We start from the raw sequence: 24741 nt of genomic DNA on the forward strand, positions 1-24741 counted from the left end.
CATAAATAAAATTATAATTATTTATATCTAATTTTTATGAAATCTTTTGGCAAATCATATTTTTTATGCATTTCTGAAAAAATATAATTAAAGACAGCAGAAGTAAATGAAATAATTACTTACCAGCAGATAGAGACCGCTTTCAACAGATTCTATTTATTTTCGTTGCTGTTGTTTTATTGTTATAAATATAAAAGGTACATGAGACATTCATTACGTTCGTATCCCCGAGGTCGTTACATGACGTTACTACGCCTTTGAGGGCGTATCACTAGTAGTACGTGTGAATTCTTAATTTTTACGAGCTTACTCTCTACGATCGATTATTAAATACCTGCGGCTTATGTTATACACATTGACTAGAATATGATGAGCGCAATTCGTAATTGAGATTACGAACCTGATAAACGCCCCTTGTCGAGCGTAATATCTTAAAAAGAGCAGAAGCTAAACCGCGGGAAGCAGAAAGTTAATTCCATCATTACAGAAGTACAGGGTGCAGCCTTCCTTCCTCTATATATATATATATATCGCCTTTAAAGCAACATGGAAATTAAATACGTACATGTTGCCATTTTCGCTGGCCATTTCTCGTAGGTCTTTAGAATATTGATAATGTATGTTTCAATCTAATCGAGCACCCGTCTCTCATACTCCCGCATAGTCCTTGAGAATACTCGTCCTTCGAGCGAGTGCGCAGCGCGTCGCTTCAAAACGTAATTGAAGAAACGCGACGTCTTATATTACCAACGCTTTTATCACACTATATTGATGGACAGCGCAACAAATAAATGGAATAAATAAATCTTTCTATAAATTTTCTCGTCAATATTATAATAACGCGCTTCAATCGAATACCTTTTTTCGCGAAATATATTTTTCACTAATTCACTTGCGGCTCCTGCTCAATGCTTTCGGTGTTTTCACTGTTTTATATCAATATAATACACATAATTTTGGTTAACTAAATATATCACAAAAAGCTGCATTTTTTTTCAGAATAGCACCAATCTGAGCTCACTGTCGAGTCGACCGATGTCTTCTCTCGTCTACTGCATATACAATATTACGTTTTGTCTCGAAGAAACGTCTACAAGTCATTTCTATATGCACAAGAAATCTCCCGTTCGTGGCAGTGACAGCGGTCTTACAATCGCCTTTAATCATGACTGGCAGCGACGGTAATACGTTCAGCGCAATTCGAAACCGATTCGTAGAACGATGAGGGATTCTCCTGTAATCCATCATCCTATTAGACATCCTTAAACATTCCATTACAACAATATCGTCGAATGGAATATCCTTGGATTACCGTGATAGAATAGCCGCGATAGATACCCTGACTATTATTCACTAATCGGCGCTTCGTATCACGATCGTATTGGAACCAATCATAATCAATATCGTTTGTAGTTCTCAAGGCAAGACCAGATCTGGATATATGGTTATGTTCCAGCAAAGCTGATGATCCCGAACGTCTCCCCATCCGCCATTGCCCTTTCGGAGTTTCGTCTTCTTCGCCGTTCCGGCGATCGTTAACGTTAATTGCGAGGGGAAGAGATGATTGCGCGCCGCATTCAAGACGTTCTGGACCTTCGCTATCACCGCCGTTGATTCACAGTTATTCTTCTTGTGATGCACCCCACTGTAAAAGAAAACATCGAATTAGCGGCAATAATCTTAATATCGCGTTAGGGCTCGCAAATTAAGGTTTAATGAAGGAAGATGCGTGGAGGATGTTGCCACGAGCTTAATTCTCATTTATGATGAGATAAGCGAAGAGCTGATACTCACCATTCTCCGATATGGAAGACTCTCGGAGCCCTCATCGTCATCGTGATCAATCCGGATTCAGCGCGAGGCGCTATCCCGGCGCCCCGACTGGACGGTACGCACGTTTGCGCGATATACTGCAGACTCCAGTCCCAGTTGTAGTCGTCGTACGAGCAAAACTGGGCCGCGCATTTTCGCAGCTTGTTCCACGTGACGCGATTGAACGCCATGCCCATGTTGTGCTTGCTGGATATCCACGGAGTCACTTCCGCCTGTCCCAACAGAACGAAGATCATCGTTATCGAGCACCGATGGAAAAGAAAACTTCGCGATTTCTTTTTCTTCGTGTCTCTTACATCACATAAAATCTACTGATGAGGGAATTCTAATCCAGACTACGTGTCTATAACTAAAGCGAACAGTTGAAACAAAGTCAGAATTTCAGTCGCAAATGTCTCTTGCTACATTCCACTGGACTTGAGGATCCAGAATTGCCGGTTATTCTTGTCAAAGGGACAGCTTGTGACTTCAGCCATGCATGCGAAGATACTTCGTACGCTCACGGTAACAACCGGGCCGATTGTATTATGACTTTGTATCGTGCATGTAACGGTGATGGATGCTCGGAGCGTGCACTATTCTGCTTGGAGGAAATGGAAATTCGTCTACAGGGGCGTTCCACCTATTGCATTTGGCATGGTAAGAACATGCTAGTGTTGAATATTGAATGGATATGTTACGTTCATGAAGTTCGGATAAAATTCGCTACTTTCTACAGACAAAAGGGCGCTTTTTCCGGTCCTCTAATTCAACGTCAAGCAGCCGGAGCCACTAATCGATCGCCAGGCAATGCGTCCTTTGCTGGTTGGATCGATGCGAACTGGTGGAAGCGAGCCGTGCAAAATTTGGCAATGTACAAAGTTTACCGAGGGGGAAGATGGAGGGAGGCTGACTACTTGCACTTTCCTAATACGGCGGAAGGCGAAGCAAAAGAAAGAAAAGGGAGAGATGGTGCGAGGCCAGGCGAGTAGAAAGAACCAAAGTATGACGAGCAGGCGGTTGGTTGCTGTTACTCGGGCGGGATTCGTGGGTTCGGAGAACCTTCTGATAATGGTTGTAGAGGCTGGGCAGAAGTTGGAAGGCCCACCCGGGCGCCGCTTGCATCGTGCGCGCGTTCTGATAGTAGGTAGACGACACGCCGCCGCTGCCGATGCCTCTGCCGCCGCCGCCGCCGCCACCACCATCGGTACTCCTGTTACCGATTCCGGCGGCGTTAACACCGGGGTTATTGACGCCGTCGCCACCACCGCCGGGGACGGTGACGATGCCGCCGAATCCGTTGCCGATTTGCTGCCTCTGCGCCATCGCCGATACCTCTTGCCGCTTTAATCCACGGAGCAACTCCTTCTGCAGAGCGCTATCGACGCCGAGGAACTAACGGATCGGGCGTGCGTGAAACATCGACACAGACATACTAATGGTGAACATATGATAACGGTCGGATACGTTTAACGTCGTAAACGTGCAACGGTGCGCAACGACATGATATTTCCGCCTACCGAGATCTCTCTGCGTGTCGAAATCGGAGAGAAAGAAAAAAAAATACGCTGTGAGAAAAATTAAAAATATCTTGTTTGAAAGCGAAGGGGGGATCGCGTTTCATCGGGGATGGTAATGCTCGCGCTAATTTTGCCAGATACTCGGTCACGCTACAAAAGCGCTCAGCAACAATGTACTCGTGCGCCAGTGAGAAAATCGGCCGTTGTCGTATACGCCTAATTATGATGGAAGAAATGAAATAGCGTGTGAGTCGCTAAACAAACGTCAGATTCGTCTACGCATTGTCGATCGCCTGTAAATGTGCCGCTCTCGTTAACGTATATGCCCGCCCGGTATATTCGTACCGTCCTTACTCTGTGCATGGTACATCGCGCAAAGCAAAATTACGAGTGTAATGTGTGGTAAGATACGGAGAAGTTCTCACCTTACGACTAAAATCCGTAAAATAGTTGTACGTCTTTAAATATGTACCCAACGACAGAACGTTGCATCTCTCGCAACTGAGCTTGCAAGTGCGCTCCATGAGTCTGAGCACGTGTAGGAAATCTTCGGCGACGTAATGGTCCTCCTCGAGGAAGAGGACCATCCCGGTGTGGTTTCTCGTCACCGAAAGTTGATCGAACACCCTGTTCGCTTTCCACCACCAATGATGCTTGGTCTGCGTGAACTTCGCCTCCCTGTAGTGGCCGTACAAGTCCGGATGTTTGGCGTTGGTGCATTTTAAATTTAAGGCCCTGCGATTCGCGAAAGAGAGGCAGAATTAAATTTAACGAATTCAAGGGTAGTCGTTCGATAGATTCGCAAATGGCGAAGACAATGTTCTCGACTTACTGTTCTTTGCGAATATTTCGCGGACAGTCGTTGGGTCCTTCGCCGGGAAATGTATGGGGATGAGTCTGTATGCTGTGCGGATAGAAGATCTGCATGACCCGGCAAAAGTCGACGCTTTGAACGAGGTAGTTGATATCCGGGTGCCAAATGTCGTGGCTAAATACGAGTAAAGCCTGCTCGATGTCCTTAGCTTGCGCCAGTGAGACGATAAGGTGGCGCAGATAAGTGAGCCGCGTGTGCACTTGGATAACTATAATTGGAGCGTCGTTGGCCAACGGCCCGAACGCCTCCTCGTTGTATACTTTTTGCTCCGCATTCGCCCGCTCGATTTTATGACGGATTTCCGTAATCTCTAAGTCCGTGAGGGCTCCCGAGCTAGAATTCACCAGGCTTGTCGATGCGTTACGTCCCTCCTTTAAAAATCTGAAAACAAAAGACCGAATGTTGGCAGAAAATGAAATAATTATCGAGGTAATTATTAACGTTATTTTCAGCAATTAAAAACTTTCCCTTAAAAGAGGTAATTTACGAATAATAGTAACACCTTATAAAAAAAAAACAGATTTGTTTAATGTAATTTTTTAAAGAAAGTAATATCAGATATATATAAAACTAAAAAATAAAAAATTATACAACATATAACACAACCTATACTTTATATATATTTTTTCAATTAAGCTCGCGCATGTCACATATCAATAACAATATTTATACTATAAATGTTGATAACGGCATTAAAGATAATTCTACGGAACTTGCAAGATTACCTGTGCAACTCTTGAGGCACGAGGGAGAAAAGCGTCTCGTTCGTTGACGATTGTCCGGAATCATCTCGACCCGTCAAACTGATCACGTGAAGCTGAAGCCAGAGGAACGTAGCCAGGAAAACAAACACGAGGGTCCTCAATAAAATTCCACGACCTGATCTCGATCCCCCAGCGACCGCCGTTCCTAAATGAACATACCTTTCGTTAAATCTTTCATTAAACGTATAATGCATTTTCGGTACTTCAACCCAATTTATATAATATTAGTTAGTATAATAAATTTCGTTAATGCGAAAATAAGTGCAACGTATTCCGGAAATCGACCTGATTTTTCATTCGACGGATTTATCGAAAAATGGCCAGACTCACTTTCCATACCTCGATCAGCCAGACTGCTTTTTTAGTAAGTTTTATGATAATGTTAAGTAGTACAAAAAGTTTCATGACTGCGAAAATAAGTGCAACTCATTTGTATTTTCCGCCCATCGAATCCAGCGGAAAATCGTAGCTAGACTGGCAATTTGTTAATTAGCATCACTAATGGAACAATCTTAAGTTTTTCTATGTGCCATGGCTCTAAGAGCTCTTTTACCGTTACGGAAGAAGTCAATTTAATGGAAAGATAAATCGTACAGACATCTGAGGTCTATCAAATCAACTGAGTTCTATCGTAACTCAAATTAAAATAATTAAAATAATTAAATCCTCTCAATTATCCTCAAATTAAAATAATTAAAATAATTACAACACTCCTAATTAAAATAAAGGAAAAAATTACTTTCACGTAGCGAGAAAACGTAAAGAGACACTGCATATCTGAATTATGCTTTATAACATGAATGTTGTATATAGCACCATTATAAACCTACCTCCCGACTTTTTCCTGGTATATAGTGTACAGCCGGGGTACTGCTTCGCAAAACCTTGTATGGTCGAGTCGTGAGCTTTTCCTGCGCATATAGATAATTGACCAGTAAACATGCGTACATGTACGACAGCGTACAGAAGTAGAACGTATCGTGCTAACTGTATGGAGTAAAGTTCTCCTTTAATTTCATGATAAACAATATATTTTTCACAACACCTCCACGGAAAGTTCGACTTTCCATGCCTGTAGAGAGGGGCGAAAGTGGCCAATTTCACGCTAGGGCTTACTTTCCTCCCTAGGGAAGAAAATTGATGCTTTTTAACCGGTACAGCGGGCGGAAAGTAACCACTATTTTAATGTTTCTAGGCGGATCGTAAAATGTATTTCCAGCTTTCCCATGAAAGTGGATTAGGTAAACGTGAATAGTCGCATTTTGCTTTGTTTATAGCCAGCAAAGTCAATAAATCCGTTCGCGGACATATTTTTTGCAAAATCAAAGATTTTAACTGACGATATAATTGGCAATTTAACATAAAAATTAAAAAATAAGCAACTTAATCGACTGACTGGCAATATATAACATCTCTTCGATGTGACCATTGAAAAAAATATGAGCCAACACGCTTTGTCAATGCTTTGTGCGATTATTAACATCTACACAGTTCAAGAAGAACCATCCTGTTAGCAGCGTCAATATAATAATCAAAACATGGCAGAAAACGGGGCATATAATGTTGAAACAGTCTGGGCCTCATTAAAAAAGTAATATTAAAGATATTTTGAATAATTTTTATTCCGGGAGAAAAGAATTAATATTCCTGTGTCGTTTTGATGCATAACCACGGAGACGACGAACGAATATACACGGGACTGAAGGGAGTCGTAACGGACCAATTTCCAGATCGCGTCGGACACGGAATAAAAGACCGGCTCCGGAACGAAATCGGATATTGATTATATATGATCATGACCCGTAATATATTATTTTCTTTACTTTAGGTTGAGTGACTTGAAAAAAGGCCGACATGATAATGCCCTATGCGTATGCAACCAAAACTCGTATTTGCATTCGTCGAATATTTAGCTGGCAAACGATCACGTCGCCTGGAGCCCGATTTTACATCTGTGAGATACGCGTACATACAAAATTAAAACAGGAATATCAGGAGTAACGTACACGTGCATCGCGCTAGGTAAACGGAGAATTGCAAATCGTGCCGCTATTTCTCAAATATTCGACGAACGCAAACATCGTCGAGTTTATATAACGAATTTTTATGTAACTCGACTGTGCATTATCATACGTAACGTTGTCACGGTATACATCATCTCATTTTACATGACGGGAGACATGTATATCGGTTTGACGCGAACACTTGTCGAGTGAACGCGTCTTTTCATGTCACTTTTACGCAGGGTGATGATATAAAAGTATCGCAAGCTGTTTTCTGGAAAATAGGATGTTAGAAATAAAATCCCCTTCTTGGTATTTTAAAATTGAAGCCTGTTATATATAGTAAGCGAGACGTTGGATCCAAGTAAAACGCAATATACCTTTCAATTCTTTAACCCGCCGTTTCTATAGCGTGGTTCGACAAATACTATAAACAGAATGTCATTTTCAGAACTGCTTTGTGCTTGTCGTTGTAAAAGAAAGTTTTAAAATAATTTTGACAATTTCATATCGGCTAAATTTAAGTCCACGAACTTAAGTCCAAATTTAAAATATATTAAAAATTTATTACGACTTAAACTTAATTTATATTAACAAGGGTTTCCACTTTAATAATTGTACAACTTAAATAACGCCGAATTAAATGGAACCGAACGTTTTTCTTTAATGTAATTGTATTTCACATACATTAACTTATCATTTTACGTGCAAAAATATCAAGGTGAGGTCAAAAGAAAATATTTTACATGATATTCTATCTACAGTATTATCTAAAATTTCCAACAAAATGTCAGATTTAATTGTCCTATTTTTCTATTAAAAAAATCCGATAACAATATCTTACTTATAAAAGATTTCAAGAAATCTTAAAACACGAAAAAGGAATTTTATATCACTAATGGTTTCCGAAAAAACAGTTTTTATTTTAAATATAGTATCCTATATAACATCCTTTTGGCCTTAGGCTATTTGTTCACTCACCTTTCATAGTGTCATTCCTAGGAGATCGTCCTGAAACAAATTTCACGTAGAGTCTTAGCGAGTCGTGTCGAAAAACTCGCAGGGCTACACAAACAATTTCAAATTACACGAGCGTATCAAAACAAGGTCCGTTGTCAAAAAGATGAAACACGTCAATTACTTTTTGAGCAAAATAAAAATGGAACTATAGATAATATTATCCCAACTCCTTATATCACTTTTATCACGATAGTTACCTCGACATTGCTCGAGAGAAAAGTTCAAAGTGTACGTTAAAACGCAAAGTACTTCGTATTTCATGTAAATGTAACAACACGCGACAACGGATTGTGCAGGAATGTGCAATGATATTGTCAGAGATTCTGCTGTGATACGTTTGAAACGCAAAAGCTCCGCGACATTTTGAACTTTTATATAATGCATCGATAACAAAGGAGAAGATCCGGCATTCAACGCGATTGTTATTCCGCTTCACAAAGAGAATTACGTAGTTTCTAAAAATTATAATTTCAGTCTCTATAATTGGCTTGTATGGTAATAAAAATTGCTGCAAACAGAGGAGGGCACGTATTATGAAACTTTTCGGAATGGATTCCGATCGGAATTGTTCAGTTAATTCTTAGATTCCTATTGTCTTTTCTAGGGAAAACGGAATAATTTCGATCGGAATTCATTCCGAAAAGTTCCATAATACGTGCCCTCTGGAATGTTTTATTTACCGGACCGCAATTAAAACCTTCACTCTATCCTCCATCATCTCCTCGTTGGTTGATTTTACCTTTCGGTGTATACCCCGTATAAAATCAGCGTTTTTCTTTCGTAAACTACATTTATGCAAGTTTTCGTAGATCGCTTATGTATATATTGGATCGAAACTGTTATTTGCACTAAATTTTCGAAACGTTCTAACTATAGCTTCGCCAAGAATATAACACTCTCATAGTAAAAATGTTTAAATACGACAAGATACAGAAACACGTTCTTTTTCACTCGGGTTTATCTATCAGCATATTTTTCAATTAAGGATATATGTATACATATATCATTAATACTTTGCACTATATGAAAAATTTCCTCTTTTTTTAACTCTTTATCAGAAATAGTAATATTAGATTAACTGGAAAATTTGCACCTCGAAAAGTTCAGCACTGTAAAATCTAAGAGAAATTCCGAGAAACTTGTGTCTTCAACTTGTGTACAAGATAATGAAAGATTCTGGATTTACGAAAGCGTAATTGTGTGCGGATTAAAATGTACCTACATAAAAAAAATATATTGTTCTTGCATTTCTTCAAAAAGTCGGAACTTTCTGGCTTAAAAATAAAATCATGGCACAAGGATTTGTACGACCGCATGCTACGGTTTAATTGTTACTAACCGACACTACATTACTGGCATCACTCGAGATAGCAATTATCACCGATTGGCCTGCCTGCAGGCAAAATATAACGTGCGTGAACATCGTCAAATTGTCACATCGCTACTGCTTATTGTCAACTAGCGCGACAATAGCGCAGATACCAGTCGCAGATAAGAAACTTGCGTAACGTTTTATCAGGTACACCCTTCTCAATCGAGCCATCACGAAGTGTGGCATGCACTGCGCGCGTTTGCATAAAGAGTTTATAACGCAATGACGGTACTCCGCGGCTGAAGATAAACGCGCGACTTCCGCGTGCTGAGATGTTTATGATAATACGTCAACGCTCGATTCACCTTTAAAGCGAAGGCAGAATGACGATACTATCTCTCTATTACCGCAGTATAATCTTTTTTCATTGTACATATATACGTATACCTATTATTTTGAATCATATGAGAAATTACATACTATCTTTCAGACTTTTATCGAGATTACCTATAATAATAATATTGGATTGAGTGTAAAAGATTCGTGTCACGCCTCGAAAAGTTTATCTTTAGGAAATGTAAGAAGTTTCAAGGAAATTGAGTAAAATTCAAATTATGTAAAAACGATAAAAGACCGTGATAGGAAATCAGGTGGATTAAAACGTACATAATATAATGATATCTTGAAAGTCGATGCAATTTTTTCGGACAATTTAAAATAAAATAGTAGCATAAGGATTCAAAGATATAAATTGCAATCTAATGCATTTTTATAGACCACCTAACTAAATTAATTAAATTATATGATTAAAAAATTCGTGATGAGGCATGATATATACCTCACCCAGCGTAGCGTTCTTCATTTGAATAATATACGAGGTAAAGATTTAAGGCATAAAATGCAAAAAAAATTGAAATGAAGAGAGCCATCGAAACGTCTCGATTAACGCTTCTATATTTAATTGGATCCGATAATTCGCCAATTATTTCTTCGGCATCTTCTCTCAATCATTTATCAATACCGGAAAAGGGGTAATCTTTTCTTCCGCGCGAACTTCAGCTGTAGATATCGCGTCGCGGATAAAATTAAAGGTGCATTCGTTTACATACATATGTGAAAATAAACGTTCGACGAGCGACGAGATCGATAAAAAGCGAGAGAGAGAGAGAGAGAGAGAGGGGGGCTCGAGATTTCGTGTGGGAAGAGAACTAGTCCGATGGTGAGCTCCGAACGAATAACTTACAGCTTTCGCGTGAAATTCCACGCGCTATCTCCTTTTCTCCCTCTCTCTGATTTAGTCGTTATATTTATCTCGCGGTGACAATAAAAAGACTCGCGGCTATGTGCAAGACATCGTTCCGCGCGTCGTTGCTCGCACGTGCGATCGTTGAATTTCGCTCGCGGATATCTTCGATCCACCTCGCTTTTCTGGCACTCGTTCAACGCCGAATTCCCTCGACCTGCTCGTTCTGCTCGAACAAGCCCGTCTCGCGATTCTATCAGATATCGTTTGACATTTCGGTCGAATGTGATAAGCGGTTTGAAAAGACCGGTTTCGAGATTTCTGCTGAAATCGATGTACCACGTCGATCATACGATACTGCATCAGTAATTACGCAACATATGAGGTGCGCCAATGTCATACTGCCTTTACTTTCTTTAGAAAATGCATGAATGTTTTTTAAAAACACGTATTCACAAACGCGTCGTTTCTTCTACATTTAAAAGATTGAAGAATTGCTATCACGAGTAATTGCAATATGCCGATATTTCGCAAGCCACATATTATCAGTTCTATTAAATTTATAAATTCCAGTCATACATCTTTTCACCTGTCTTCAAAATTTTCCCGTTCGTTTCCTTTTTCGAAAGAAAACTTGTAATACGGAGAGAAGGCAAAGAGAACGGAGAAAAGGTAAAACAAGAATCGACTAAACAAAACAATCGTATTGTATCGCCAAATACTGATACTCCGCTACTTATCGAAAGATAAATGATATCGCTAAAAAATAACAGTTATCGTGCTTGACAGACTTGTGAATAATATTATCAATTACCTCGGTGAAGAAGAATGAAGCATCGTCCGGTCCTTCATTTTCACAAAATCTGGAATATAATAACGTATAAAATGTACTCCAACGGATATATTCAAACAAAAAATACGTATTGTATAACCACATTTGCTTCTAACAAAATCTTTGAGACTGACGTACGTAGAGTTCGCGAAATAAAAGAACGGTTTCTGTACTCCTATTCTGTGTAACAGTGTAACCTTAACAATATTCTCGTCATTGTTATCAGGTTATCGTTGCGCAGGTATAATATATGGTAAAAAAAACTGCGCAACGACAATATAACGATAATGAACTGATAATTATTTATTACTTAATTATGCTTTACAACTTATGTAACAAATTATATATTTGTAGAATTATAATTAGTACATCTATTTCAGAAAAATAAGACAAAAGATAAGAAAGAAGAGAAAAACAAAATTGACTTATCTTCAAATTGTATTTGTACTCATATCAACCGATTTATCTAAAAAATGGATCTGAATAATAAGTCTATATAGAAATTAATAGGAAAATTAAATTATCGATCTCGTTATCGCGATTGAAATGCGTATCTATTCATTCTAGGAAGATATATCAATGTCGCACATTACACTTAAGTGGAAAATGTATAGCGTTGTGTATATAATACGATACGGACAGATGTGAAATTAAAACTATGTTACGAGCTGCATACGAGCTGGCCTTACGATATCGATCCGATACCGTTCCGCTTAAACGAGTCTTTAGATTGCAGCCTTTACAAACGCAACAGTATCTGTATAATACGCATTAGTGCGGCTTATGAATGAACCTGATTATGTCACACTGCACTCTCGACCCCCAAAGTGGCCCATTGAAAGAAAAGTACTCGAAATGTTTTTATCTCGCATAATAGCTTGTCATATTAATTTTTCCCAGCTGCTCACTGGATTATCGTAGAGAGGAGGGAAGAGGGAATAAGCAAAATTACATTATCGCATGTCCACATGCCCCAATTTTGTTAAGTGACGTAATTAATTATATTAATTGCCTTTCGCTTATCTTGCAACATATGGAGCAAAGTAAAAGATTGTGCTGAAACTTCTGTTTCATTATCTCACTGCAGAGATATTTTTATCCCTTCATTATGTGTGTACAAATGGTCATGAATGAGTTCCTTTTTAAATAGGTAACGTGTTATTACATATATATATATATATGTGTGTAATAAAATTGCTTTCTATTTAAGTACTTAACTACACATTATAACGCTTATATTTTTGCTGAAATTTTGTTCATATCCTTCTAAAAGAATAATTAAAATAATTTTAGTAAAATATCTTTATCTTTCATTATGAGTCAACTTGTGACTCATTTTTTGAGAATAATGTTCGTTATCTTTAAGTAACCTCCATTTATATTATCGCACATATTATTATAAGAGAATTTTGCTGAAATGTTTTCTCATGGTCTTTCCAGAAAATATTTTTACAAATATACCTATTAAATTCGTAGAAAAATAAGAAAAACACTTAGTAAGTTTTTAAACAATTAGCTGTGTAGAATTAAAATAAGTGCATTGCAGCAATATTAGCCAGAAAATTGTTTTCGTTAAATCGTGGACGCGAATCAATTGAAATGGAAGATAGATTAGTTCAACCTTGTTTTGAATTTTCTTATAGTGAATGCCGAACTTGACCGTGACTTTGTTCACACATTTCCTTTTCATGTAAAATTCAAAGTACTTTATCTTACTACAAATATATGACAGAAAAATGAAAGACTCTGAAAAAGATATAATTAAATTTCTTTAAGAGAAAAATTCTAAATCAGATAAGCAACTCGCAGATCGAAGACGTAGGAATGCTCCAAATATGCGGACAAAGGAAGAAGCGCAGAGAGCGAATCTCTCTCTCAGGTCGTCTTCCACCGATTCCTGCCGAACGCGGTTTAATTACGGACGCGCGGTATAGTAATGAGATTGTGAACGTACCATTGCATGTGCTGATCGAGACGACGACCGGAAATTTGAGTCCTTTCTTATTCGTGGATGCGTCCCTCGCTCGAACGCTTTTGACGGACGGGTGCACCGTCTATTTCTGCGTTTCTCGGAGAAGATGCTATAGTTGTTATCGCGCCGCGCATGGCGTCGGTACTGTTGGTCGCCGGTGAATAATGCAACGGATCGTCATGTGTACGCATATATCGGCGAGGCGTGTATGCTGTCGTGTACACATAAGGGAAGAGGTAATAGGTGTTCATCGATATGTGCCTCCACTATACGCGAAGCATACGTGTGCGTTCGTAGGTGCACGTGTGGGCTCGTGTGTGCGGTTATACTCTATGCGGTAATATTGCCGCGGTGTCCCTGAATATCGATTCACCGGTATATCAGTAAACGTAAGGTATGCGGCGTCTCTTTTTTTTTACAATCCGACATTCTCATAATCACTTAATCATTTCCTCGATGGATATTGCGACGAGGAAGGAATAATCGCATTACGCGACTCGTTACAAGTGTTCTTAACATTAACAACATTTGCACAAATTAAAAGAACTAGGCTGCGCAAATATGTGATCTATATGAAATATGGAATTTTAATCTATGTTAAATAGTGCCGAATGGGTGCGACGCAAGGTTTTTTCATCGTATATTATTTCGCAGAATTATAAACACGTGTCTCATAACTGCCGTAATTATTTTTTCGCTCGACTTTACACGTTACGTTAAATCGCAAGAACCGGATAACTCTATGAGGTTTTGAGGCACCAACAACTTTTTTTGGCAATTCGGCCATTCTTGCAAATCATGGAGAGTTTTTAACTTTCTCTCTCGTGGTTTCCACCAGAAAAATCTCACTTTTCACACTAATTCGCGATCACGAAACTCCAAGAGAACTTGCGTAATATCATGTTTCACAGATATAGCCTATGCTTATATAGACGTTTATATAGTAAGTGATTCACTCTCTCAAGTCACTCCATGTAATATTACCGGAGATCTGTATATCCACGTTACTGAAACGTTTCCATATCATATCGCGAGGATTCAGGCAACTGAGATAAAACATTATCACACTTGGCAGAGATCAGAAATATGATATACACTTGATAAAATAACCGTAACAATACAATAGATGTGAAATATATTTTGACGAGATATGCCGCACGTTTTACAATCAATTAGAGTTTGACCCACTTATCACGCGCTGAAAAAAATTGATAAGCGTCGTCGAGTAAAAAAATTACTAGTAAAATATTTACTAGTAAAACATTTACTACTAATATTTAAAAATAAGATCTTTTTTTAAATATCTGAGATATCGATATCTCGTAAACTCAATTCTATCTTACAAATTACGAAATTATTCGCACGGCAAAATTATCATAAATTATTTTATTTCCTCTCCCTTATAGATTTCGAGAAAAAGAGTATATCAGACATACATCACGATTCATTGGTCGTACGTTCAATAAAATACCCGTAACAGTATAATAGAATAAAATGAATTCTGAAGAGATATGTCACCGTTTTACGACCAATTGAAGCTTACTCCGCTTATTGTGTGCTAAAGAAGGATCGATAAGTATCGTTGAATAAAACATTTACTAATGTTAAGGGGAATAAGATTCTTTTTCAAACAACTAGGATACCAACACTTCGATAACGCCGATTCTATCTCATAAATTACGAAATTTTTTACACGGAAATATTATCACAAATTATTTCATTTCTTCTCTCTAGGTCTAAAGAAAAAGAGTATATTAGACATACACGGTTCATTGATCGTGCATCCAACAAAACCTGTAACAGTATGATAAGAATAAAGTGAATTTTGAAGAAATATGCCACGATTAATTACTCCATTTGTTGTGTGCTAAAGAAGGATCACTAAGCGTTGTTTAAAGAAACCGTTCGCATTCAAAAGAAAATGCAGACAAGGATACACACATCCAACAATACCACCGACACTCGTATTCCCGTCAAGTGTTTTACCGTCATTTACCGCATCCCAGGCGTGCTATCTGTGAAAAATCGTTACACACGTTTCGGTTACAAGACGCTGCCGATGTTTCGTGCTGCGTATGCGCGCGCATGTGTAGATACACCGGATAAATGAGATTGCATTCGATGATATTCGATGACATTCGCGTCGAGAGTGCATAAGATCTGGTCTCGACGAAAAAAATGCTATTTTCTAATGAGTTTCTCAATCGCGGATTGAGACTACGAGATTTTCCTCGCTCTTTCGAGACGAGACCGTAGAATCGCGATGTCTCGCCCGAGGATCATCGATCATCGCCCTTTACTCCCGTGGATTATTTATCTCTATGGAAAAGAGGGGCAGGAATGCCGTGTATACAAATCATTATCGCACGCTGCGTGGTTACCGCCCACCCGCCATATTACCAGAAAATCTCGGCTTAATGACATTCCTGACGTTCGCTTCCACGCCACGTTTATCGCGATATTGGCCACGTGTGTGCATGATTGCCGAATAACAAATCAAAATTTCATTTCCTGAATCATAGATAATATTATATAACAGTCACACGTGCAATATGTAACATCATAATGTTTTATTAATGCTATACATTTATTCTCGGCTCTAAGTAATTTTCTCTGAAAATATTTGGTGTTACATATTAATCATCTAAAAATTACAGAGTATTTAAAAGTCGGAATATTAAATATTTTCAGAACATATTCTTTTCACTAAAAACACATCATTGTTAACAATAAAACGTTCGCAGATTAAATAACTGACTGAATCAAAATTCTGATTAATATTAATTATAATTAGTTTCTTAACAAATAAGAATATATAAATAAAAGTCTAAAGATGATACCTTAAATCAAAAAGTATATAAAGTCAAAGTTTCATGAAATATTCCGAAGGGCTATTAGTGAGCTCTTAAATAGGAAAAGCAGTCGAAGTTAATCGAAGTAATCAAACTTAAGTGAAGTAAATCGAAGTATAATCGTAGTTGAAGAGTAGCACTGGGTTGCAGTTGCAGTTATCTCGGCGCAGAAATCTCGTAGGAAACGACCGACCGGCAACGGCAGCTGGTTATAAAACTCGTATCGTGTGTTTTTTTTCCCCCGACCGGACCCAGACCGGCATCCAGATCGACGCAAACAAATAATTAGTTTCTCAGCCTCATCGTCGCATGGGACCGGAAGTTACACGCACGATGCGGTTAACGGCAGGACAAGATTGCGGTATTAGCGATACCGAGCGAGAAAACGGCCGCCAGCGATCGAGGACCGAAAGAAACAAAATATCCATCCGCTCGTTCCTTGTTATACCGCACTTTCCGGCTTTTCGCATATCTTACGATTCTCGGAAACTGCCGTCAATGTATCATGCTCCCGCCGAGAGTGCATGCAAATCGAAAAGCGCAAGGACGGATATTCCCCGACCGTGAAAAACCGGCACTGGCAGCGGAGAAAAGGAACAATCCGTGACGAGCGCGAGACCTGCTCTAGTGCGCGCAATGCGTCGTAATTATATGCGGTGATGTAACCGGAGTATCGTGACTTGTAACATCGATTTCTATTACGTATCATTATGTACGATCAACGGAATAATTTCCAACGTCATAATTGATTATTCATGCTCTCGGAATATAGATACGACGCTCGCTTTGCTATGGAGGAAAAACGACGAGAGGGAAAATGTAAAAATCGAAAATGTGATATTAAATAATTTTCGACTCGTGTGACGTTGCGATTATGACGTTACGCCGATATCAAAATAATATATCGCGTGACAAAATAACGTAGCGTAGAGTAAAGTAATTTTTAGAATCTATTAATAAGGGAAGCGCCGCGCGGTTTATTCACCGCGGTAGAATCAGGATGTTGGATAACGATGCGACACAATGCGGAGCTACGTATAAAGTGTTTGCCAGCAGGCGCATTCTACCAACAGCATATATAGTCTTTCCTTACGAGAACTGAAATAATATTGTATTTTATCCAAGTTTCATTCACTATTTTGCTCAAAGTTTATACATTTTTAATTCAATATTTTTACAGCTAAGCCTTTAATTACATATTACTCTGTATATTTTAATAAATTTTGCTAAAGAATAAACTGAAAAATATTTGTTTCTCTTGATTCAACTTTTTATCGTTTTTTTTTAAAGCTTAATTCTCTAAAGTTCTATTTTATTAATCGCTCTTAACTCGATAACTTTTTATTTTGACGTTTATGCTAGGAAAAAAAGTATCTTAATTTCCACACGAAACGCTTTGTTCATCAAGTGCGGTTATTATCATAGATATTCTAAATAAATATCATTTATATTCGCACTGTAAGGAGTTTCTAATTTAAATGAGGTGTTGAAAGAAGCGTTAATGAAAGTGGCTGTATCGTACAGTGCTAATGAATGTTAACGATTCCATTCTCGCCCACATGCCGTTCATTAACGTTTCGTTTTATTTTTGAGACGATAAAGTTCTTAAGCGTCAAACTAATTTAAGAAACTTGCAATGTATTTATGCACAATTTTATCATTTTATACACATCGACAAGATAAATGATGCATAATCTTATAAATGTCAGTTATTTATTTGTCTCCGTGAATAGTGATGATTTTCCGCGTTCGATTTTCAACGGCATAAATCGACGTTAATCGATCGCGTGCGAAGAGTTGCGCAATAAATTCTAGCCTCGCTACTCCGCCTTCTTCGCCTATTCGCCATCAAAATCTAAAAATATTAACAAGCGCGCTTCGCTCGATCTCGCTTGGATAAACGTGTCTGGCAGGTTCCTATATGTTGACGAAGACTTCAATCTTGTTCCGCGAAATAGCAATTTCTTGCCGTACCATTTACCGTAATGTGTCTTTATTGATACGAAGAGAAATATTTTGAAAAATATTCTATTGATTTTTTGAGACTATTGCTTATTAATTCAACAAGTTGTCGTATTTTTAAACTAATGTCTGCGGAGAAACGACCGATTTGAAATCGTTTTCTTTTCGGCATGCTGTTACGATTGGTGGCAAAATTCCAAAAACCGCAATTCTCTCCTACAGTGAATGACAATTTATATTAGAAATTGACTTTCGTTTCTCTAGCTTTAATTGAGAACATAACAATATTATATAAATACTTTATATGAATTATAAATTACGAACAATATTGTATGAATACATTATCTTCGAAAGAATTCTATTCTTTTCTATCCAAAATTATTTCAACGTTGAATCCAAGCTTAACAATTCATGTTTAATAAATCAATATTTTCCCATGATAACCTGTGTGTGGTTTCCACCTTTAGGAAACTAAAGTAAGACTATATCTTGAAAAACCTTGAGTACTTTCAGCTCTCTTTAACCTTTTTCTTTTAGGGTAAAATGGTTTAGGCCAAAGGTTACTTTCAGGTAAGTTTAAGTATGTTGTAAAATAAGATAAAGCTATATCTTGAAACATCTTCTAAGTTCATAAATTATCTTACTGCAAGTATTCATGAAAATTCTCCTGTCGCAAAAAAATTTCTCTTGAAATTAAATAAATTTAAGATTTTGTTATCTACGTACTCCTAAAATTAATATCGGAAAAACCAAAAAGTAGCATCTACTTTATCAAGTAGATAAGCTATGCGAATTGGGACATCCTATGTATATCAAGAAATTAGTAAATGAATATAAATATCTCTGTTGAATTATTCAGTAATTTTATCTTTAGTAAACTCTAAACTTCCTGCATATCTTTCTTCTCATTGTCAGTTAATTGTCTCTAAAAGATGCGAAAGAATTAAAATTAAACGACGCAAATGAAACCGATTCCAAGCCGACATTCGCCGGGTTAAAAAAATCCCAATATCCGATCGCGTGAGAACGCGAAGCCTCTTATCAGAAATAGAAACGAAAACGGTACCATTTCAGCAAGTTGACTTTTCGAAAGCAACAGATACGCGACCTCACATCGCGGCTGTCGCGTCTCGGCTTTCACGGGCATAGTTCCTCGCGTGTCCATGCCACTGAAATCCGAGCTCGACGAAACTATACTCGGTTTCAATCTCTTTCCTTTGCCCTCCTCCCTCCCTCCCTCCCTCCCTCGTATATGTTACAAACCCTTCTTATCAGCGTTAGAGCAATATCGATCGTCCACGCCGTACCGGAGCGTAACACCCAGAGCGACACTGCACACAATGCGGCGCGGATCCGCTCCTCGTGCGTCTCCTCGTGCGTGCACGCGCAACAAAATGCATCACTCTTGACGTCGTAGGTATTTCTGCTCACGCGGAAAGATCGACTCTTCCGCCTTCGATTGACCTACAGAACAGGCCGATCGAACGAGCCGACGACGACGTATTGCTTGTCAAAACTGCAGTCGGCGCACGCCGACCACCCTGTCGATGCGGGCCGTATATGGCGCGATAAGGCAAGAGATACGCGATTGCGTGGCCCGCAATTAACGCTAAACGCTACGCTCGATTTCGTTCCGCGCGACACGTGACGCGACAATTGCGTTCAGCTTACTCCGCGTTTAGCAAATATAATTCGACTTTCGTTTCCCGAGACTTGGATGCGACGCGATCGTCACACGTTCGGTGCCGATCGCGTCATCGGTTGAGAATCGGGTGACCCATCAGCATCCAGCCGAGAACGCGATGTAATCGCGCGTGATTCTGCTTCACCTCGTAACGCATAAAAAACGCGACGATAAGTACTCGGTTCTGGGAGTCAGCGACGATCAGCTGTCGTATTTGAAGGCTGCATATGCCTGTATATTCACGTTTATCAAATAAATCGCGGTATAACTGCCTGTGACACGCTTTTCCCAATGGAATCGGTGTCGTCATCGGTCGAGGGTCGCACGAACCGCGCGTTTAGAACCCCGTAATTACGTTCCCGCATTCGACGTTGAATACAATTCAGTTGTTAAATCTTGAAATTTATTTTTGCAACACGTAACAAGACTGTGTCCTAATTCAGCCGTCATCGTCAGTCGAGGCTCGCACGACACGGCGGACGTTTAAGAGGCCGATGTTGGCGATTGTGCAATTCGTTCCTCTGAAAACTTATTTGCGGCACGTAACACAGAAATTGTACGTAACGTTAAAGATCGTTGCGTCCGCGCTCGCGTTTAGCGAGTTCGTTTCTCCGAGTTTTGCGATTTATTTGCAGCACGCAACGCATAAAAATTATACGCGTTGCCGCCTCATGGCCGAGCACTCGTGTGCCGGCCACGTTCGGAAACCCATATTCGTCCTCTACTTTCAGGCCTTAAATATATTCAGATACATTGATTCCGATACTCGAGACACGCTCCTATTATTATTACATAAGTAATACTTTCTGCCCTGAAAACCAATCCAATTCTTTATTTTTTTTTCTCATTTCCTTAATGTACGTCTGTTTGATTTTAAATGCCGCGACATGCGACAATAACTATACCACGTTCGTACGAGGCACCCGTGGTTCGGAACATGGACATGACTGCGAAAGGTACTTCAACGCTCCAATGATCATTCGCGGGAGTGAAGGAAAATATTGGGAACCGGGACAACACATCGAGACAAGAATCCCACCCGGACCGAAGCAAAACGGAAAGAGGCCGTGTGGAAGAGAGCAGCGTGATCGTCGGCGAATCGATCGGTAGGACACGGCCAGGGACGACGTTAGGTAGAAACGGTCCGATTGTGTACTCACATGTCGATGAGAGCCGTTCCGGGCGCAGCTTCCGGGGAGGCTCCGCTCCGGTGGCGGGTCGGCAGCGGCGGCGTGAGGCGCCGATGACAAGGGACGTCGTCGTCGCCGTCTCGGCCACATGCACGACGCACCGCGCGCGCGTACACTCGTGGAGCGTGTCCGCGGAGACTGACTCACGAAGGCGTACTGCGTGGAGTTCACGCGCGCGAGTTCGCGCGTTCCGCTCGGCCGTCACTCGCGTCACGCGGCACGCGAGCCACAGCCGCGCGCGTGCGAGTCCCTCGAAGCCCGCCCGCGAAACGCGAACCCACCCTCCGACAACTGGCGGCTCTCTCTCCCTCTGGGCGCGCGCGCGCAAGGTGGGGAACCGATGCTCCCGTGAGTTCCTCCCCGTCGACCGAGCGCCACGTTTGGCGAAGATAGCTGGACACAACGTGTCCCCGGCGAGGCCAGCACCGAGGCCAGCGCTCCGCAAACGTTGCGCGCGAGAGTCGCCTCTCTCAAGAGTTTAGGTGGTTCAGGGGTTGCAGTTACGCGGAATCAAGTGGGGAAGGTGTTCTCGAGGGTGCTAACAGCGCTAACTGATCAAATTTAGCAGCGCTATAACTACGGAATACGATGCCTCTTAATTTATCAAGGGTCTCTCGTTTACCGTCTGATAGATTAACCTGTTCAAGAGAAGAAAACAGACGTTCCGCAGATAAAAAGAGCGAAAGAGGCAATGACTGGAATTTTTCTCTATAAACGGAGATTGACTGAGTCGAGATATTAATGATATTGGAAATATAAGCTCCTCGAACATGTCGTTTTAATGTATTTTTGTCGCCGCATTTGTTAATCAGTATTAATATTAGCGGCATCTGTTCCTGCATTACGCAGCAGTTTACTTTGTTAATTTGTTCCAAAGTAATTAAAAGTCAAATAAATTGAAAATAAAAGTATCCCCCAAACACCTATTACCATATTTTTTTTATATTTCTTCCCTACTTTTATTAACGGTGACTTTTATAAATAATAAACGTTATTACTATCGAATTTTTTTTGCATTATTTATCATTTCTTTACGTTACACTGTAATCATTCTTTTAATTAAAAAATCTAATAATTTTCTTAAAGAAACATGTATAAAAAATCAATTCTATCCCACTTTATCAAACATGGCACAAATCGTGCTGCTATCTTTTAAATTTAAAGAACTTCCATTTTTTCTTAAACGTTTATAAAACGATCAATCGCCAAAATGTGTGATATGGTTGAATATGCCGTGTAAAAAAAATGTACACAGAAAAAATGTGTCATGCTCTTATTTTAATAAAAATATTGGTTTTATTCAATACTGTTATTAAATGAACAAATTATTTTCAAATGGACTAATATACTGTTGATACAATATCTTCTTTTTCTTGTACGTAAGTATTCACAATGATACTAAGTTCGGATCTATGAGTTCCCTAATTATAAGCCCAAATGAGAGTAATATTTTGCTGTAATAATTTCTTTACTTAAAAAAATACAAACAAGGTCGATTTCGCGGAAACGATGGGTTTAGATCTCCATGCTGCCATCTATATAGGAACCCTGTGTCGCGTCGTGAAATGAAGTCGATATTTTACCGCCATCAGATTAAATAAACTCTTAATAAATTCGAAATTGAAAAAAACATTGCTGAGATATTTTAACTTCTAATAAATTCTATATATTATCTTAAGCCCGTATTAGACTAAGGATTGGAATTGAGATTGAATTGAAATTTGACCAATCAGAACAAAATTAATTAAACTTGAGATTACTTTTTTCTATTCTGATTGATTGAATTTCAATCCAATCTCAATCCCAATCCGTAATTTGATACGGGCTTTACTCTTTCGCAGATAATCACGATTATTGAAATTTAATTGTTAACAGCCGCCTTAGGCACAATCATGGTCACAATAATTCATCTTCGCGGCTATTTTCAATTGTTTTTGTACATCTTTATAAATCAAATTGTAAAAGGTTGTTACTTTAAAACCAAGAACTTCCAAGGTATGAGTTAAATCTTTGCAATCAATATTTGTACCGGTGCGAGGTGGAAGCTGAGTGTGTGCAGCGAATAATTCGTGATTAAAAATTATGGCTACACCACGTTTTGTATGATTAATTCATATTATAATATACGTCATGACTCTGAGTAGGCGCTAATGGTGCTACACTGTGAGAATAAACTATGTTGCTCCTAAGGCGGAGTGCAATACATTTTATAATTATATTATAAACTATTATAAATATTATAAATGCGATAGCGAAAACCCCTATTAACAAAGTGATATTAGTGTTGCGTTCTTCACCACTTTGTGTTTGTGTATTTATTTACGTTTTTATATTTTTGTCCATTCATTAAATAATATTAAAAATAGTAGTGTACGTGTTTTATTATTTCAAAAGTGCTGCAATTTAATTATTTAATGAAAAATTCTGAAAAAAATATATAAAAAAATATATAAATAAATAAAACTTCTCAGATACTTTCAGAAATAATTGGATGGAGATTTTCAGAATATTTCAGTATCTGTATATATAAATTTTTGATAAATATTGCAGATATTTATTCAGAATTCTACAAAAACATATTGCAAAGAATATTTTATTCTAATTTTGTCTGACTTTTTCTGAAAAACGTTCGTATTCGTATAAAAAATCAAAAAAATTCTAAGCATTCTGAGATTTTTATAGAAATTCTGATTAATAATATGAAAAATTCTGAAATATTTATCCACCAGGGTCGACATCATATTCATTTGCTAAAACTCGTTTATTTCACGCGATAAAAGCACTTTTTTTTTTTTTTTTTTTCACGGGAGGAGGTGAAAATGCCTAATGCTTGCAGCCTTCTCTAAGGTGTTGTTTGGGAAGGACTTATGCAAGCCGCATACCCCGGGGGCCGGCTACCCGAGGTTATGTGGGGCTCGCACCCACTAAAAACACCCCCTTAGTTCCCTCCCTAGGCCTAAACAGAAGGGTTAGCGCGGGGGTGGAGAATTACTCGGGATTAAAACTCCCGGCTCTCGCGCCCGCGTTCGCAGTCGAGTAGTATTAGTATTACGGTCGTCACTTAAGTGGTGAAAGTGATATAGATATAATTGGACAAATATGTTACGAGGTATTTTCCATAAAATCGTTCTGTTGATATCGCAAATACGATGTCCTAGAGAAATACCTAAATTTCGAAAGAAGAGGTAGGAACCGCAAAATAACACTACCTCAACCCACTCCCGAAAACGACCCCTGCATCGACGTCTATCCACCTAAGACAAAAACACCTATATGCTTTCCCGTGCCCCGCCGCCTACCCTGCAACGTGACGATGACCAACCTCGTTGTGTTCGGGCGTTCAGGCATAATCCCACGGATGGTAGCTTCGCACCACCGGCCGCTTGACCGAGTGTGTGAACCAACTTTGAAAGAACATTTTTCGAAGAAAGCTTGGAATGATTTAGCTGCCAGTGCTCTCATTTCTATTCTCTTACTCCCACGTCTTTGCCAACCGAAGGTTCGCAGCAGTCGGAAGAAATAAAAAGAGAATTAATATCCGAATTAAAAATAATACCCGAATTAAAAGTAATACCCGAGTTGAAAAAATTGATCGAGTTTAGTAATTTTTCAGCTGTTCAACAGACGTCGAGCAGGCGAAATCAAACAAATATTATAATTAAAGATTTTCAAAATCATCAAAAAAACGACGAAAACACGAT

General features: G+C 39.0%; 1 protein-coding gene across 10 annotated transcripts; it reads right to left on the reverse strand.

Moving 5' to 3' along the window:
- Positions 1 to 150: 150 nt before the first annotated feature.
- Positions 151 to 21272, reverse strand: LOC112460156 (alpha-1,6-mannosyl-glycoprotein 2-beta-N-acetylglucosaminyltransferase). Of its 10 annotated transcripts, XM_025024708.1 has the most exons (11): positions 21011 to 21272; positions 13335 to 13563; positions 11363 to 11411; positions 7955 to 7984; positions 5801 to 5881; positions 4932 to 5115; positions 4165 to 4587; positions 3758 to 4067; positions 2875 to 3207; positions 1795 to 2045; positions 151 to 1645 (listed from the first exon to the last, which is right to left on the reverse strand). In XM_025024708.1, exons 4-11 carry the CDS (start codon positions 7959 to 7961, stop codon positions 1417 to 1419), a joined length of 1818 nt encoding a protein of 605 aa, XP_024880476.1. In that variant the 5' UTR covers positions 7962 to 7984; positions 11363 to 11411; positions 13335 to 13563; positions 21011 to 21272; the 3' UTR covers positions 151 to 1416. The 10 variants fall into 10 exon arrangements, with proteins under 10 accessions (XP_024880476.1, XP_024880474.1, XP_024880478.1 ...); XM_025024706.1 differs by lacking the exon at positions 13335 to 13563; XM_025024710.1 differs by lacking the exon at positions 13335 to 13563 and having other exon boundaries at positions 7955 to 8038.
- Positions 21273 to 24741: the final 3469 nt, after the last annotated feature.

This window comes from Temnothorax curvispinosus, unplaced genomic scaffold (assembly GCF_003070985.1).
Source record: "Temnothorax curvispinosus isolate PA1 unplaced genomic scaffold, ASM307098v1 QBEX01010358.1, whole genome shotgun sequence".
Lineage (NCBI taxonomy): Eukaryota > Metazoa > Arthropoda > Insecta > Hymenoptera > Formicidae > Temnothorax > Temnothorax curvispinosus.